This window comes from Lissotriton helveticus, chromosome 5_1 (genome assembly GCF_964261635.1).
Source record: "Lissotriton helveticus chromosome 5_1, aLisHel1.1, whole genome shotgun sequence".
In the NCBI taxonomy this organism is placed as follows: Eukaryota; Metazoa; Chordata; class Amphibia; order Caudata; family Salamandridae; genus Lissotriton; species Lissotriton helveticus.
The window spans coordinates 709197915-709213430 of NC_136065.1; the positions used below are offsets into that span (position 1 = coordinate 709197915).

The 15516-nt window shown below is 42.3% G+C and overlaps 1 protein-coding gene across 1 annotated transcript in view; it reads right to left on the reverse strand.

Moving 5' to 3' along the window:
* The window catches only part of LOC144754856 (polyunsaturated fatty acid 5-lipoxygenase-like), an 880896-nt gene that overhangs the window by 399802 nt on the left and 465578 nt on the right, over positions 1-15516 (reverse strand). Inside the window, exon 8 of the mRNA XM_078643117.1 lies at positions 9642-9845. Coding sequence (XP_078499243.1) covers positions 9642-9845 — 204 coding nt within the window. The remainder of the gene's footprint in view (positions 1-9641; positions 9846-15516) is intronic.

Consider the following 15516-nt stretch of genomic DNA (forward strand, 5'->3'; position numbering starts at 1 on the left):
CTTGAAGGGTTATGATCACTCAATATTGTGCAGTCTATTCGTGAAACATGACAATGCTATTTTTTAAACTGCACTGGAGAGAAGCTTTAAAAGTTAATACAATCTAATAAGTAATGAAAAATTTGTTGAAAAATGCTTTGTTTTGGCCTTTCTGTCTCAAACATTTTCTTGGGGGGACAACGCCCCGAACCCCCTAGTAGTGGTTGCTCACTGCGCTTGCTCACTACACACCATGTGGCGGCTGGTCTCACTTTTACTTTGTTCTCTCTGATTCACTACTTGTGTCTATTTTTGGTGCTCTTTGAAAGAATGTCTATGGGTACATATGACTGGGTGGGTAACCTGGTGCTCTTTAAGGTAATCATCTACTATTTACTGTGCTTTGAAAGTTGATACAATTGAATATGTAATGGAAAATGTGCTGCAAATTTCATCATTTTGGTCTGTCTTTTTCCAAAATTGGGGGGAGAACCTCCCTAGGAGCTGTCTGGCTCGCTCGCTGCGCTCGCTACTCGCCGGACGGGGGCTAGTCTGGCAAAATGTGCCAGGGCTGCTTTCAATTCCCAGCCCGGCCCTGGTAACTTGTACTATTAGGTAATATGCAAAAGCCTCTTTTGTATTTTATTACATTTGTGAAGCATACCAGTTTTCTGAGTCTTGCTTTAAGGTTGATCTGCTTCTGTTAGCCTGGGTACAACTTATATGTAAGGGATGAATCGAGGAAGTGGGCAAAGAGGTAATGTTTTAGTCACTTAGAATAATTCCTTTATTCTGACAGCATTCTTTCTCATTTGAATCATTATGTATGCCCCTCCCTTGCTGGTTGGCAGCCAGGCCAAAGGATATGAGCTGATATTTGTTGTATGTACTTTATTCGATATAAAATATCATAAAAGCATGAACAAGATATTTTTAAGAATAGAAAGTTCAACAATTCATACAACAGTTAACAATTTAAAAGATTTGTTTAAAAAGTCTGTTTTAAAATGAGAAATTTAGGAGGGCGCGCGACGCGGCGATCAAGATGGCCGCTCCCCCCTGAGCTCCGCGATTTCGGCGGCGCTTCTGCTGTGAAGGCTCCGTTTTCAGAAGGCGTTTCTCGGCGGAAACGGCCGTTTCCAGCGTCGGAACTGCCCCCCAACACCTGGGTATGTTTCTGCACCCTTTCTGACTGTTTTGGGCATTTTTTTTTGCGAAAAAGCCATTACCTCGGAAATGGCAGCCATTTTGGTTTTTCTTTTTTATAGTTTTTTAATATTTTTGCTTCTCAACCACCCAGAATGTTCCCACTTCAGGACTATCGCAGAATGGCCTTGTTTTGTTACTATTCCAAAGGTTTTTAAGGGCATTTAAACTCTTTTGTGGCATTTGGTGACTTTTCTTGGCTTTCCCTTTGTCGTCGGACCTTGGCCTCTACTATTTACCTCAACATTTGCCTTGTCATTGTTCGGTTGCGGTTTTGCCTCTTTTGGGCCCATTTCAACTTTCTTTTTGTGCTCTGCAGGCTCCAGTTGGTGCATTCTTTCAGCATTTCGTTGCTCCTTTTGGTAATTTGCAGCCCTCATCCCACGGTACGCTGCTCATACTTTACCTTACGCCTTTAATCTTTCTCTTTTTTTTTGGCTTTGCCAATATGGAGCAAGGACATACTACAAAAGCTTCCAATGCTGCTTCCACCTCATGTAAGGACCCTACACCTGTGGGCAAACGCCTCAAAAAGGACCCACCATCTCCTTCCAAGTCTCCGCCTCCTGTCACTCTTGAGGACCTTATGGAAGAACTTCGCTTAATTCGCCCTTTTATTGCAGACACCACTGCTACTCTGCAAAGGCTGGATGACAAGTGGTCTAATCTTGACAAAAGGGTTACTGATGTTGAGCAAAAAATCAGTGACGCCCAAGATATTGCCGCCAAACTGGTCACTCTCACTAAGGAGGTTCAGGTCCTCAAGAAAACGTCTGAAGATTTGGAAAATCGAAATAGACGCAACAACCTACGTATTTATGGTGTTCCGGAGAATTCTGAAGGGTCTGACATCATCCTTTTTTTGAAGACTCAAGTCTTACCAATTGTTGGTATGCCTAAACATGTGGATGTCAATATTCAACCAGCACACCGTCTGGGTCCTAAAAACTCCTCCTCATGTTCAAAACCTAGAGGCATTATTGCCTATTTTCTTCTCTATTCTGACCTCATGACTATTCTCCACTCAGCCAAACAACACAAGCAACTGTTATGGTCAGGTCACAAACTATTTTTTTCTCAGGATGTCTCCAAACCGACTGCAACGCGTCGAAAAGAATTTCTAGACCTGCGGCCTACGCTTCATTCCATGAACGCTAGATATGGTCTAATTCATCCTTGCTTTTTCAAGGTTACATACAAGGACCGGTCTTACAGCTTCGAGGATCCGGCTGAGCTCCGCAGGTTCATCCATTCCCACAGAGACGACTCCATGGAGCAAAGCGGCTCTTAACTTACAATGTCTCTGCCTCTGTGTTTATTTTATTGTCTACCATGTGTTGACTTGTTGTTTCCTTTCGTATTCCCTCACTCTTTGGTTTTTATCGTTCCTTAGGTCCGTTTCCTGTTGTTCCGTTTGCCATCCTCTCCATTGTATTGTGTCATCGTTCGTTTCCGTCATCCCAGTGCGCTGATTCCCTGCATACTTGTTCGGTAAGTCTCCTTCATTTGTTCTTATGTCATGCTCGGTCCTTGGTTCTCTTTGTATTTCTTTTCTATTCCTAGTCTTCTCTTCTTCTGGTTCCTCGGACTGTGTTCTCGACCTTTATGTTTTTCTTCTTGTGCGGTCGTCTTTTCTTGCTGCTCCCGCTCTCACTTCATTGTCCTTTTTGTTACGTGTTCTGTATGGCTGGAGCCTTTTTGGTTCTCCTCGCCATCTTTCTTCTTGCTGTCTTCTTTAGGGTAGCTTTTGGCTCCCTTCTTCCTTCTTACTTACTTCCCTTTCCTTTCCTTCCCTCTCCTTTTTGGTTTCTCTCAACATTTTTTACTTCACTCGCCCTTTCCCTATTACTCTTCTTTCCTCTTCTCCGTTGCAATGGTACTAGTCCCTCTAATCCCTTTTTCTCATTTTCTCTCATTCCCCCTCTGTACCTCCTTCTGCTGGTTTTGTATCGTCTTTCTTTGATATCTCTCTCCTTTTCTGTTTGGTGTCTATTCTGCTCTTTTTTCTATTTCATCATGTTAGTTGTGAGTTACTTCTTTCCACCTTCCTTTTGGCACTGCGTTATTAATCACTTCTTCTTTTTCTCCTCCGTTTCTATCTCTTCACTCCGTCTCATTGCACCTTCTCATGTTGGCATTGCTCCTTTTTTCTTCCGCTCTCTCTACTTGGGTTTCTTTTCTATTTCCATCGTTCCTCTCTTTATTATATTTGGCTTGTCTTCATCTCTCCTTGCCAATCTCTCTATATATTCCCTCTTCTTATCTGTATTACTCTCTCTTTTTCCTTTTCCCTTAATCTCCTCCTATGAAAGGTTTTCGACTAGGTTCCTGGAATGTTAAGGGTCTTCGCAACCCTATCAAGAAACAACGTGTTTTATCTCATCTTGCTCGTTTAAAATGTCAAATTGCCTTTTTACAAGAAACACATCTTTCTACACAGGAGTTATCGTTGTTACGTAAACAATGGGTTGGGGATGTTTTCTGCTCTCCTGCTACTAATCACAAGAATGGTGTTGTTATTCTATTTCATAAAGCATTGTCTGTTCAAATTCTAAATGAAACTGTTGATACTAATGGTAGATGGTTGCTCCTTGATTGTAAAGTTAATAATGTTCATCTCTCTCTTTGTAATGTCTATGGTCCGAATGGCATTGATTCCTCCTTTTGGAATGATTTCTCCTCCCTTCTCTCTTCTAATGCTAATGACGATTTGATTGTTGGGGGGGATTGTAATCAATTGATGGACCCCTTTTTGGACCGCAAATCACAAGCTCGTTACATTCCCAATAAAATGCAAAAGTCCTTCCATAGATCCATCTCCTCCAGTGGCCTTATAGATTCATGGCGGTTGTCCCACCCTGACTCTCTGGAATTTTCCTTTTTTTCTCCTGTGCATAATTCCCTCTCCCGTATTGATTATATTTTTCTCTCCCACCATGCCTTCCAATTTATGACCAACTCAGAAATACGTTCTATCCTCATCTCAGATCATGCCCCGGTTATTTTAGATATGGATTACCCCTCTCCCTTGCCTCAGGCCCGCAGATGGCGCTTTAATAACTCCCTTTTACTTGATCCCACGTTTATTGAACATTTCACTCACTTCATGGATGACTTTTTCACTACTAACTCTCACTCTTCCTCTGACTTTCATTTTCTCTGGGATGCTTTTAAGGCCACTGCTCGGGGTTCTATTATTGATTTTGTGTCACGTAAAAAAAAGAAAGCGCTTTCCCAGGCTTCTTCCTATCTAAAACGCATCAAAGAACTTGAGCATCTTTATTACACTTCTAATTCTCCGGATTCTTTATCCTCTCTCATTACTGCTAAACTGCAATTTAATAAACATTCTTGGGAATCGGCCTCCAATCAGCTTCTTCAATGTAATGCAAAGATGTATGGTGGTCGTAATAAAGCGGGTAGGGCTCTGGCAAATTACCTTAAAATTAAAAAACAGGAATCTAAAATTGTCTCGATTACAGATTCACAAGGCTCGCCCCAAACTTCTGATGCCAAAATTCTGGATTGCTTTGTTCAATTTTATTCTTCTCTTTATACCCCTGAGTCTTCCCCTTCAGTAGAGCAATTAGATTCTTTCTTTAATTCTGTCCCTAAACCTCCTACTCCTTTGGTGGATTTCTCTTCTCTTGATGCCCCAATTTCAGAAAAAGAAATCCTTGCTGCCCTCTCTCTTCTCCCCAAAGATAAGACACCTGGCCCTGACGGCTTTACTGTGCGTTTCTTTCTACAATTTAAATCTGTCCTGGTTCCTCACTTGCTCCAGCTAATTAATCACTTTCTCTCCTCTGGTGAATCCAAAGGCTCTTTCACTCAAGCTAAGCTTGTTCTTCTCCCCAAAAAAGATAAGGACCCTTCCCTGTGTAAGAACTATCGACCCATCTCTCTCATTAATACTGATTGTAAATTATATGCGAAACTTCTGGCTCTACGGATTAATTCCATCATCCCTGATTTGGTCAACATTCATCAATCCGGATTTGTTAAGGGTAGAGCCATTACAGACAATTCTAGGACCCTCTTAATATCATTCATCTCTCTGCTAAAATGGATGTTCTTTTGGCGGCCATTACTCTAGATGCCGAGAAGGCATTTGACCGTGTCCATTGGGATTTTATGTTTGGTGCCCTGCGTTGGCACGGTTTCAGTCCCACTTTTCTTAAATTAGTTCATTTGCTTTATTCTGCTCCTTCTACTTCTATATGGATTAATGGTATGCAATCTGATTATTTTCCCCTTCATAGAGGTACCAGACAAGGCTGTCCACTCTCCCCCCTCCTCTTCATTTTGGTTCTCGAACCTTTACTTGAGAAAATTCGTCAATCCCCTTCCTATTCTGGCTTTCTTTATAAAGATGTGGAGATTAAGTTTACTGCTTACGCTGACGATATTCTGCTTTATATTTCTAACCCTGCTACTGCTCTCCCTGCTTTCTTTTCTTTACTACATGATTACTCCTCACTTTCTGGTTATAAATTAAACATCGATAAAACAGAAGTCCTTCCCCTCAATAAATTTTGTCTTCCTCACATGTTTCAGGGCTCCGGTTTCCAATGGAATTCTGGCTCTATTAAATGCCTTGGTGTCTTATATGCTAACACCATTAGAGAAACTATCAGACTTAATCATTCCGATATACTTAAAAAGCTCTCTTCTCTTATAGAGCGTTGATCCCCTCTTTTTCTTTCCTGGTGGGGTCGTCTTTCTACTATTAAAATGATGCTCCTACCTATCGTGAACTTCTGTCTTTCCATGCTTCCTATCTCTCTCCCCCATTTCTTTTTTAAGTCTATCAATAGTCTTTTTTCCAAATTCCTGTGGAATAAGCGTAAGGCCAGAGTCTCTCTTCTCCGTCTTCAACAACCTAAACATCTTGGTGGTGTTAACTTCCCCAACATCTCACGCTTTCACTCTGCTTTTTCTCTCAAGCAAATTTGGCCTTTCCTTCTCGAAACCTCATCTCCTCCTACTACGGCTTGGAGCTCTCTGGAATTGGCTCAACTTCACCCCTTCTCCTTTCTTCTTGCCTCCAATCTCACTCAACCACCTCCTAAGCTGCTTTCACCTATTTTTAAACACTCCAAAGCTTTAACACTTGCCCTTTTCCGCTCCTTCTCTGTCCCATCTACTCTTCATTTGAATACCCCACTCTGGTATAATAAATCTCTTAAACTACGTAATCGGGCGCTTTTTTGGAAGGAATGGATCGATAAAGGAATTCTCACTTATAGACAACTCATTTCTAACAATTCCTTATTACCCTTTTCAGCACTTCGTGACTCCTTTGGTATCTCCAACAAATACTGTGCACACTTTCACGAACTTCTACCTAAACTATCCACTATTATCTTGCAACACATCCCTTCTCCCTCTTCACCCCCCCTTCTTGCCTCTCCACCAAACTTTCAGGCTCCCCTTAAGGCCTCTGCTATTTATAAATTACTTTCCCCCCCACTTTCTGATAGGCCTAAAACTAACCTCGAACTTCTCTGGGAATCGGACCTCAATCAAACTTTTCCCTCACCTACATGGGACTCTATTTGGTCCAAACTTCATTCCACCTCCCGGTCCGCTAGCACCACACACACCCTTTACTTTTTTTTATAATAGATTATTTTATACTCCCTGTGACTTATTCAAATTTAAATTGTTAGATGCTAAGAAGTGTTGGTCTTGTTCATGCACTTCTGGTGATTTGGTTCACATGTTCTTTCTTTGCCCTAAGGTCCACCTTATGTGGTCCCACATTTGGTGTACACTTAACAAGATTTTGTCCACTAATGTTCCTTTTCTTCTGTATTTCTGGGTGGTTTGGCCCCTGTTTGGGATGTCCCGCTGGATATTCGTAAATTTATTGATCTCTGTATTGCTGTTGCTTTTCAAATCATAACAACTAACTGGAAAGATAATAAAAATGTGGTTTATAATGCTTGGTGGAATTTACTCTGCCATCATCACAGATTAGATCGTGCATGTGCTTCTTCTATTCCGATGTTGATTAAACGTGATTTGCTTTGGTCCCCTTTAACAGACTATTTATCTAAATGTGCCTCATGATCACTTGTTATTGTTTTTATTAGTATTACTGTTATTACAATTTTTATATACTTTTATTCTTTTGTACATCTTTACTCTGTTTATCATTTATTTTTCACTGCTATTCCCTTTCCCTTCCCCCCTTTTTTCCTTCTTCTTTCCTTCTCTTTCTCTCTCTTCTCCCCACAAACTGAAAAGTTATAAAAGCATTCTTTCATATGTATAGTGTTGTCCCCCTTGGGGCTTTTCTTGTTCTGATGGCACAGTATTCTCCATAACTATTTTGTTTCTTGCTGCTCTTTTTTATGCTGTTGTACTGATGTTTTACATTGTTTTATTCAATTCAATAAAGCTTTTCAAACTCAAAAAAAAAAAAGAGAAATTTATACACTATATACAATAAAAACAGATATCATTTACAGTAGGCTTATAAACAGCATTTGGTCCCTAGAGGCGCTAACTCTTACTGAGCTTTAAACGTATCAGCCAGGCGCTGCCCAAGTATTTTGCTACCGCACAGATCATGCTAAGGGAAGAGGTATCTGATTTAAACATGCATAGTGCTGCCCTATAGTCAGTAAACCCCAAGTTTTTACATATAGGTTTCAGCCATTTCCTCCTGGCAGCTCTATAAGCGGGACATGCGATGAGGAAATGGGGAAGCGATTCTGATGGTGCTTGGCAACCTGGGCAGATCACAGAAGCCAAGCTATGATTCCTCCAACCCGCTACTAATTCATTAAGTGGGAGCATTCCTAGCCTGAACTTCGTGTATAGCAATCTATAACGGGGAGATTGTATAAAATCAAAATAGTGCTCTAATTTAGCACCCGGCTTATGCTCTGAAGCACCCGGCTTATGCCCTGAAGCATGTGAGCTGATATATTTTTTCAGCTACATTAGATAGAGGATGTGTGGGGGTCCTAATATGCGGCCCATTTGATTGAGCTGGGCATATTGTTAGATTTTCATTGGTTTCTTTGAATTTTCGAGAGCGCCTGTCTTTTGTGGTGGACATACTCCGTACCTAATGATTGTGTCATAATCCAAGACATGAGTAGACTAACCTCTTATAAACCGGATACAGCAGGAGCGATGCCAGATGCCTGATTCCGACCTCCCCTATATGTAATACCTCCCGTGAGTAGCTGTATAACTCCAACAAAGGGTATCACAACAGGGGAAGGGGAAAAGTGGATAAATACATCATAAAGTTGCAGCAGTGTAAATCAGCAGGTCCAATATGATGTAAAGGTACTAGAATCACTTCTTCCTAGCCAAGGACCCTGCAGAGGAAGAAGAATACGTCACCTCACACATACAACTTCTGCGGGATAGATATCAACTATGTGTGTGTACTAACTTACATTAAACACTGCCACAGGTTCTGTCAATCAAAAAGGCACAAAAGAGAAAAAAATAAAGTACATTCAAAAAGAAAAGAAAAGTTCACAGAGGTAATCACTAGTCTCTTAAAGGCAGAGACTAATTACTAAAGTGGAATTGCAATCTCCACACACTCGACAAACCAGTACTTATCTGCACCAGATGAGTGTCCGTTCAAATGTGTGTGTCCAACAGTTCAGTAGATTTCCCCACTGCTGTTTCACCCGTTCTACTCATGAGTAAGGGCCTATCTAATCCAGCGCGGCATGCGCTACACTAGCTACAAGTATTTCCAAGTTCAGCGCGTCCAGCGCTTCACTGTAAAGAGCGTTTCCTCACCCTTCCAGGTTACGCCAATACGGGTGTTTCAGCTCAGCGCGGCAAACACTGATGCAATCCTCGGTCTTCACGGTATCAATCCAGCGCGTCATGCGCTACCGCATCAAGGGTGAGAACGATCTCACACAAACAGGCTCCAGGAACGAGTATCTTCACGAAGGACTCAGACACTAACGATCAGGTGACAAGCACCCGAAAACAGGAAAGGGAATGCCTAAGTAGGCAAGAGAAAGAGAGAAAAGCCAGCTCACTCAGCCCTAAGCATTCTGGGACTTAGAGTCTAGCAGTCACACCACGTCATTTAAAAGAGTACAACCACCAGAGCTGAATCATGACAGATTGAAATGAGGACGAATGAACTCAGAGTAATAACATTGTATAACAAAGTGGTTGTTAAACTGAATTGTCAATGTGCTGCTACAGCAGTCATCCGCAGTGCCTGTTTAATGGTGCATGTAAGGACTGCAGGGGTAACATCATCAACAAAATCTGGGACACATAGTGAAGGATTTACTTAGGAACTCCATCAATGCATATACGATACCTTCACATTGATCAATGTGAAGCGAACTTCTAACATTTGAAGGTTCCATACAAGTCAATTGTCTGTACAGTCCATCAATCACTTTTGAATATTGAATGATATAATAGCCTCTTTTTTTGAAGTAGAAACCAACCTTAAAGAGCGGGTGAACTGCGGGTAAGTTTCTGTACATAGCAACTGCAAACACTTCTACCAGAAGATGGGCTCGTAGAAGATGACTGACGTTCTGGTGGATGTGGAATTCAGAGGACCGTACCCACATTTTTGCCAGTAGCCAATCATATTTTGCATCCGAAGGTAAAAATATAGGGTTGTCGGGACCAGGTGTCTGATGTATCTGCAAAATGCAGAAGAAAACATATTACTATTTATTCTGTTACTTTTAGTACAGCAGAGTAGGTGCCCAGAAAATTATTACAAATTGCAGCCAGTCAGTGAAGGGGAGGCTCTCTTGCCCTTTGTAATCAGCATTTCTGGATGCCCAACAAGCCTAAGCACATGAACATAGTCAAAGGCAGCAGCGGTGGATGACACATTGCAAATGCGTGTTTTTTGTTGCTGTTTTTTTTTTAAAATCTTTATTTTGTCTTAAAACCAAAAAGTTATGACAATACATAATCAGAAAGTGGAACGGATGGTTAACATAAGATAATACAAAAATACAAGGATATAACAATCAAAAAGGAGCTACCAGAGAAAAACGAAAAAGGTGTGAATAAAGAACATACACAAAAACACAAAAAAAAAAAGAAGGGTCAGTAGATTCATCTGAACCAATCCATAACAGGGGCCCAAATTCTGCGGCCCAGTTCCTGTCATCTACGGCCTTTAACTCTGTACACAGCAGACTCCATGTGATACGTTGCCAATAGCCAAGCCCTTCAGTTACAAAAGGTATTGGATGTGTCCGGGCTAATCCAATGTCAAGTTATGCATGCCCTAAAAATAGACATTGAAATAAACAGAAAGCCTTGCTCAGGTTTGCTATGAGGAGGGACTTTCTGTGATTGATCCGAGCCTAAGATCACTAAAGCTGGTGTCAGTGTTAGGGCTTTACCAGTGATCAGGACAAGAAATCGCTTGACATCTTCTATATACTTAGCTAGTTTAGGACAAGAGAATATGTACAGTGTCCACAGCCCAGGTCCCACATGTGCTGCAAGAATTACCTTGGTGGTTAGACCATTTGAGAACTTTGGATAAAGTATAATACAGGTCAAATGCGAATATGTAAAATTGGGACCACAGACTGCCAGTAATTAACATCTGATCGGCCAACTCCAAGGAAACCCCCAGGTTGGTCCCTCCCTGATCGAATTTTCTGTCCCATTTGTCATTTTGAACAGTTAGATCATCAGGCGACTCAGAAATGAGAGTTTGATATATAACCCCGATACTAATCTCCTCTCACTGAGCCCCACTAATGGGATACTTTCCAAAATATCTGCTCTAGCTGTCATGTGCTGTAACAAATAGCTCCTGAGTTGCAAGAATTTAAAAAAATTACTTGTGGGAAGACCATACTTGGTTTGTAGGTCAGAGAAAGAAGCATGCCGATACCCCACAAAGAGTTCCCCCAATACCTTAATCCCCGAAATTCCCCAAGCAAAGGTAATTGAGTCCTGAAAAATCATGGGCAGAAGGCCACTTGAAGAAAAAGGAGTGTATGCATTGATATATGGGATACCGAATTGTCTGCGGATTTGTTTCCAGACTGAAAAGGCCGAATATATGACCTTGAATTTGACTTTCTGGTAATAGCTTGGTTCCATGTTACTAACCAAGTGATTACAAGCGGCCTCCCCAAGAAGTAACTCAAAGATTGAGAGTCTTGAGTATTCTGGTGCACTGGTCTTCCCACCAGATATTAATGGACCCATATGCTGTAGGAGTGCGGCCCAATGATACAGCAGCAGGGAGGGCATGCCCCATCCACCCCTTAATCTAGGGAGTATTAACCACTTCAGCGCCCTTCGTGCTTTATGGTAGCCCCACAAGAACCTTGAGCACACCCTTTCGGCGCTTGAGATACAATGTGTGGGGAATTCGATGGGAATAGGGCAGAATAGGTATAACATTTTTGGAAATAGTGTCATTTTAATTACATTGGAACGACCAAGGAGTGAGAGATGAAGGTGGTCCAGTCTCTCCAGTGATTGATTAACCTCTTTGACAATCAGTGACCTGTTGATTTCAGGGATCTCCTCTACCTTGGCCGTGATCTTCACTCCCAGATAAGTAGCAACCGATGTTATTGGGAACCCTGCGGGTTTAAAGAAATCCGAATGTATTATTTGTGTTTTATCGACGTTAAGTCGATAACCAGAAACCACGCCGAATCGCTTGGCTAGATTGTAAACAGCCGGAACAGCAGAGCATACTTCTGAAGTGAAGATAGCAACGTCATGTTTTATGAGCTACACCGTTGACCGGGGCTTCCTTAATCCTTAAGGTGTTATCTAATTTGCTCAGAAAGATAACAATATAGATTGAGAATAAAAGCGGAGAGCAGGGGCACCCCTGGCAAGTACCTCTGCTGATGGATAGGAGACATGAATCTTGACCGGAAATATGGACTGAAGCTACTGGAAAAGTATATAGAGCTTGTATGGACTGGATGAAATCCTGGGGGAATCCCTTGGTTTTGAGTAATTGCCATAAAAAGCCCCAGGAGACCCTATCGAACACCTTTTCGGCATCCAACAGGATCATAGCCAAGGGTTGTTTGGAAACCTGAGATCTGAAACCTGAGCCCGGTCAAATAAAGCGATTGCCCGCCTGATGTGATCTGTAATGTCCCGGCCGGGTATAAAGCCATGTTGGCAATTCGAGACCAGGGAGGCGATCACCTTACCAAATCTGAGTGCAATGATCTTGGCATAAATTTTGCTGTCCGCACAAATTAATAAAATTGGACGGTAGGACGAAGTACTAAGCTCTGGTTTGTCCTTCTTTCTAAAAATTACAATTGTGGTCTTGCGCCAGGAGTCAGGAATCTGACCCTTCTGGGCCAATGCAAACGGAGATTCTAGCTCCCCGGATAGAATATGTCTAAATGTGCGGTAGAATTCTAAGGGCAGCAGGTCAGGGCCAGCTGCCTTACCAGCTGCCAGTGACACTAAAGCTAATTTGAGCTCTTCCCTAGAAATCGGGGAGGAGAGATCCAGCGCCTGTTCCGGTGTAACCATCGAGGTTGCATAGTCAGACAAATACTCCTCCCTCGAGTTCCCCTCATCATCCTCTTCGGAAGAATAAAGGGATTTGTAATATTCCTGAAACACTTGATGGACCTTGTCCAGTTGATCTTGTATCCGGCCTGAGCTGTCTTTTATACGGCTTATCCGATTCAAAACCCCCTTGTGTTGTAACCTTTTGGCCAATAGTCTCCCGGTGTTTTCACCATACTCCTAGATCTCTGTTTTGTATTGAACAAAGTTGGCCGCGAGTTCTTCAGCAAATAGTAATAAATATTATTCCTACAGATAGCTATTTGTTTGAGGCATTCCTCTTTTTTTGCCAAATCAGAGAAAGCCCTAATTAGTTGATTTCTCTGCCTCTCGTAGCTGATTATTTCATACTTTAACCCTTTCTTTAATTTCCTTTTGACGATACAGCGACAAGCTAAGAGTCTCGCCCCTCGCTGCTGCCTTAAAGGCATCCCAGACAACAGCCACAGGGGCTGAGCCATTATTCCGCAGGAAAAAGTATTTTATCCACTCTGACATATGGCTACAGTACTCCTGGTCAAGCAGCAATTTCCGCTCAAATGACCAAGTTGACCCAGGAGGCCTTGTCCCTTTAAATGGAAGTTGTAAAATCAGTGGATTATGATCCGAGATGACTCGGGGATACAGTTCACAAGTGGCCCCTTCGAGGATTGAATCAGAAACCAAATAATTATCTAGACAGACCAATTCACTCTGGGGGGCAGAATAAAAGGTATAGCCGGGATCTGCCGAGTACAACTTCTGCCAAATGTCAACCAAAGCATGTTCACTGCAGAGCCCCTGTACACCCTTGAACGTCGTACCTTTCCTCCCAGAGTATGGTATTGCAGTCTAAATCAAAATTTGAATCCAAATGTATATTCAGATCTCCACATAAGATTTTTGGGGAGGACCATAAGGCGAATTCAGTATTTAGGAAGTGCAGAACAGAGGGGTCATCCAGGCTAGAACCGTACAGTGAGCAGATGGCATATGCAGATCCTCTGATAGTTATATCAGCAACAGCCCATCTGCCAAAGTTGTCTACCTTTACCTGCTTAACAGTGCTAACTCCCAGCCTGGCCATTATAGCTACCCCCTAGTAGTAGTTGTTTGCTGTGTACAGGCAATCAGATCCAACCCAAGTTCCTTTAACCAAGCACGATTATTCCAAGGGACATGTGTCTCTTGTAAACATAATACTTCTGTGTCCCAGTGTCTAATCAATTTAGCAAGAACACCCCTCTTCCTCCTATCATTTAGCCCACGACAATTTAGAGAGCAAATCCGGATTAAATCATGTCTACCCACCATCCTTGAATATGAAACTGGCCAACCCAGACCTATCCGAACCAGGCCAGCTGGTAGTGCTGATTGCAATGACTCCTAGAATAAAATTAAAACTAAAAATCTTGAAGAGCCTTTTATGTGAATTGCCATAATCAAATTGTACAAGATTGAACTGCACCCCCCTCCACCCCCCACCACCGTGCCCAGCCTCCCCCCCGCTGAACATCCTCCCCTCTGCCCACCGCCCCTTCCCAATTTAAGTGGCAAAGGGACCAACAGTCCCTGGTGATGTTGAGCTGCGTAGTCCCGACTCAAACAACCACTGTACCCGTAAAATACTCAGAAACAATCTAGCAGAAGCAATGAAAAAACAATCTGTTTAGAAAGGTAAATAGCCATTAACAGAGCAAGAGGCAACCAGGGAGCAAAATGAGGGGAGAAAAGAAACAAAGATCCGAAGGGAAGCAGGCAAGAAGAAAATATATATATATATATATATATATATTGGCTCAGAAATGTATAATAGCATTTGGCGGAAGTCCACAGTCCATTGTAAGCAGTCCCTATCCAAAAATATTAGTAGTGAACCTCTAGCCTGTCTTTAGAGATAATAGATACTTCATAGCCTGAGCCTCTGTTTGAAAAAATTGGGTTTGACCCTTGAAGATCACTTTCAGTTTAGCCGGGTTCAGGAGAAATATCTGAGCCCCCTTTTGCCTGTTACTCAGGGATCAATTGCCTAAGATGCCAGCGCAATTCGGCAGTCTTCTGGCAAATCGATCCGTTTGATCACAGTGTCATCCCTAGTTGATTGCATGCTTTCAACCTTAGACTGCTAAGTGGCTAGAATATCTTCAAGTTGAGAAATCCGGGTTTCTGCCTCTGTTATTCTAGAGGAGAAGTCTGAGCACGTCTTTGCAATCCTACAAACAGAATTTTGCAATTTCCTGCAAGCCCCTTGCACCCGGGAGCTCTTGACCCTGGTCTCCTCTCTATGCACCATTATCACATAATAGATGGTGGAAATCTTGATTTCCTCTGGAAGGGCGCAGGCAGTTCCATTCACCCCTGATGCTGCGCTAGTCGCTATGTCGCCTTTATCAACCAGTCAAGATGAGAACGAATAGTTCCAGGACATAGCATCCGCAGCTGTTTCCTTAGCGACAGGGCAGATGGAAAGTGCATTGGCTTTTTTAACCGTCTCAGTCCTCAATTGGAATTGATCACCGTCACCATCCCAGTGAAAACTACTGGTATCGCTACCATCAGCAGCCCAGTCCTTATCCTGAGAATCCTCTTCTGAGGAATTAGATATATCTGATAGTGAAAAAAATGTATCTGATGGATCATCCTCCTTATTCAGCTCTAAGGCCTCCATGTGGTCAATTGCATCAGATACTAAAAGATTGTCACTTGGCATTTGCCTTGCATCTAATTTGCCTTCGAGCAGGACTCCATTACCCAGCATGCAGCTGGACTGCTGAGCAGCATCACAATCTGATTCACTACCTG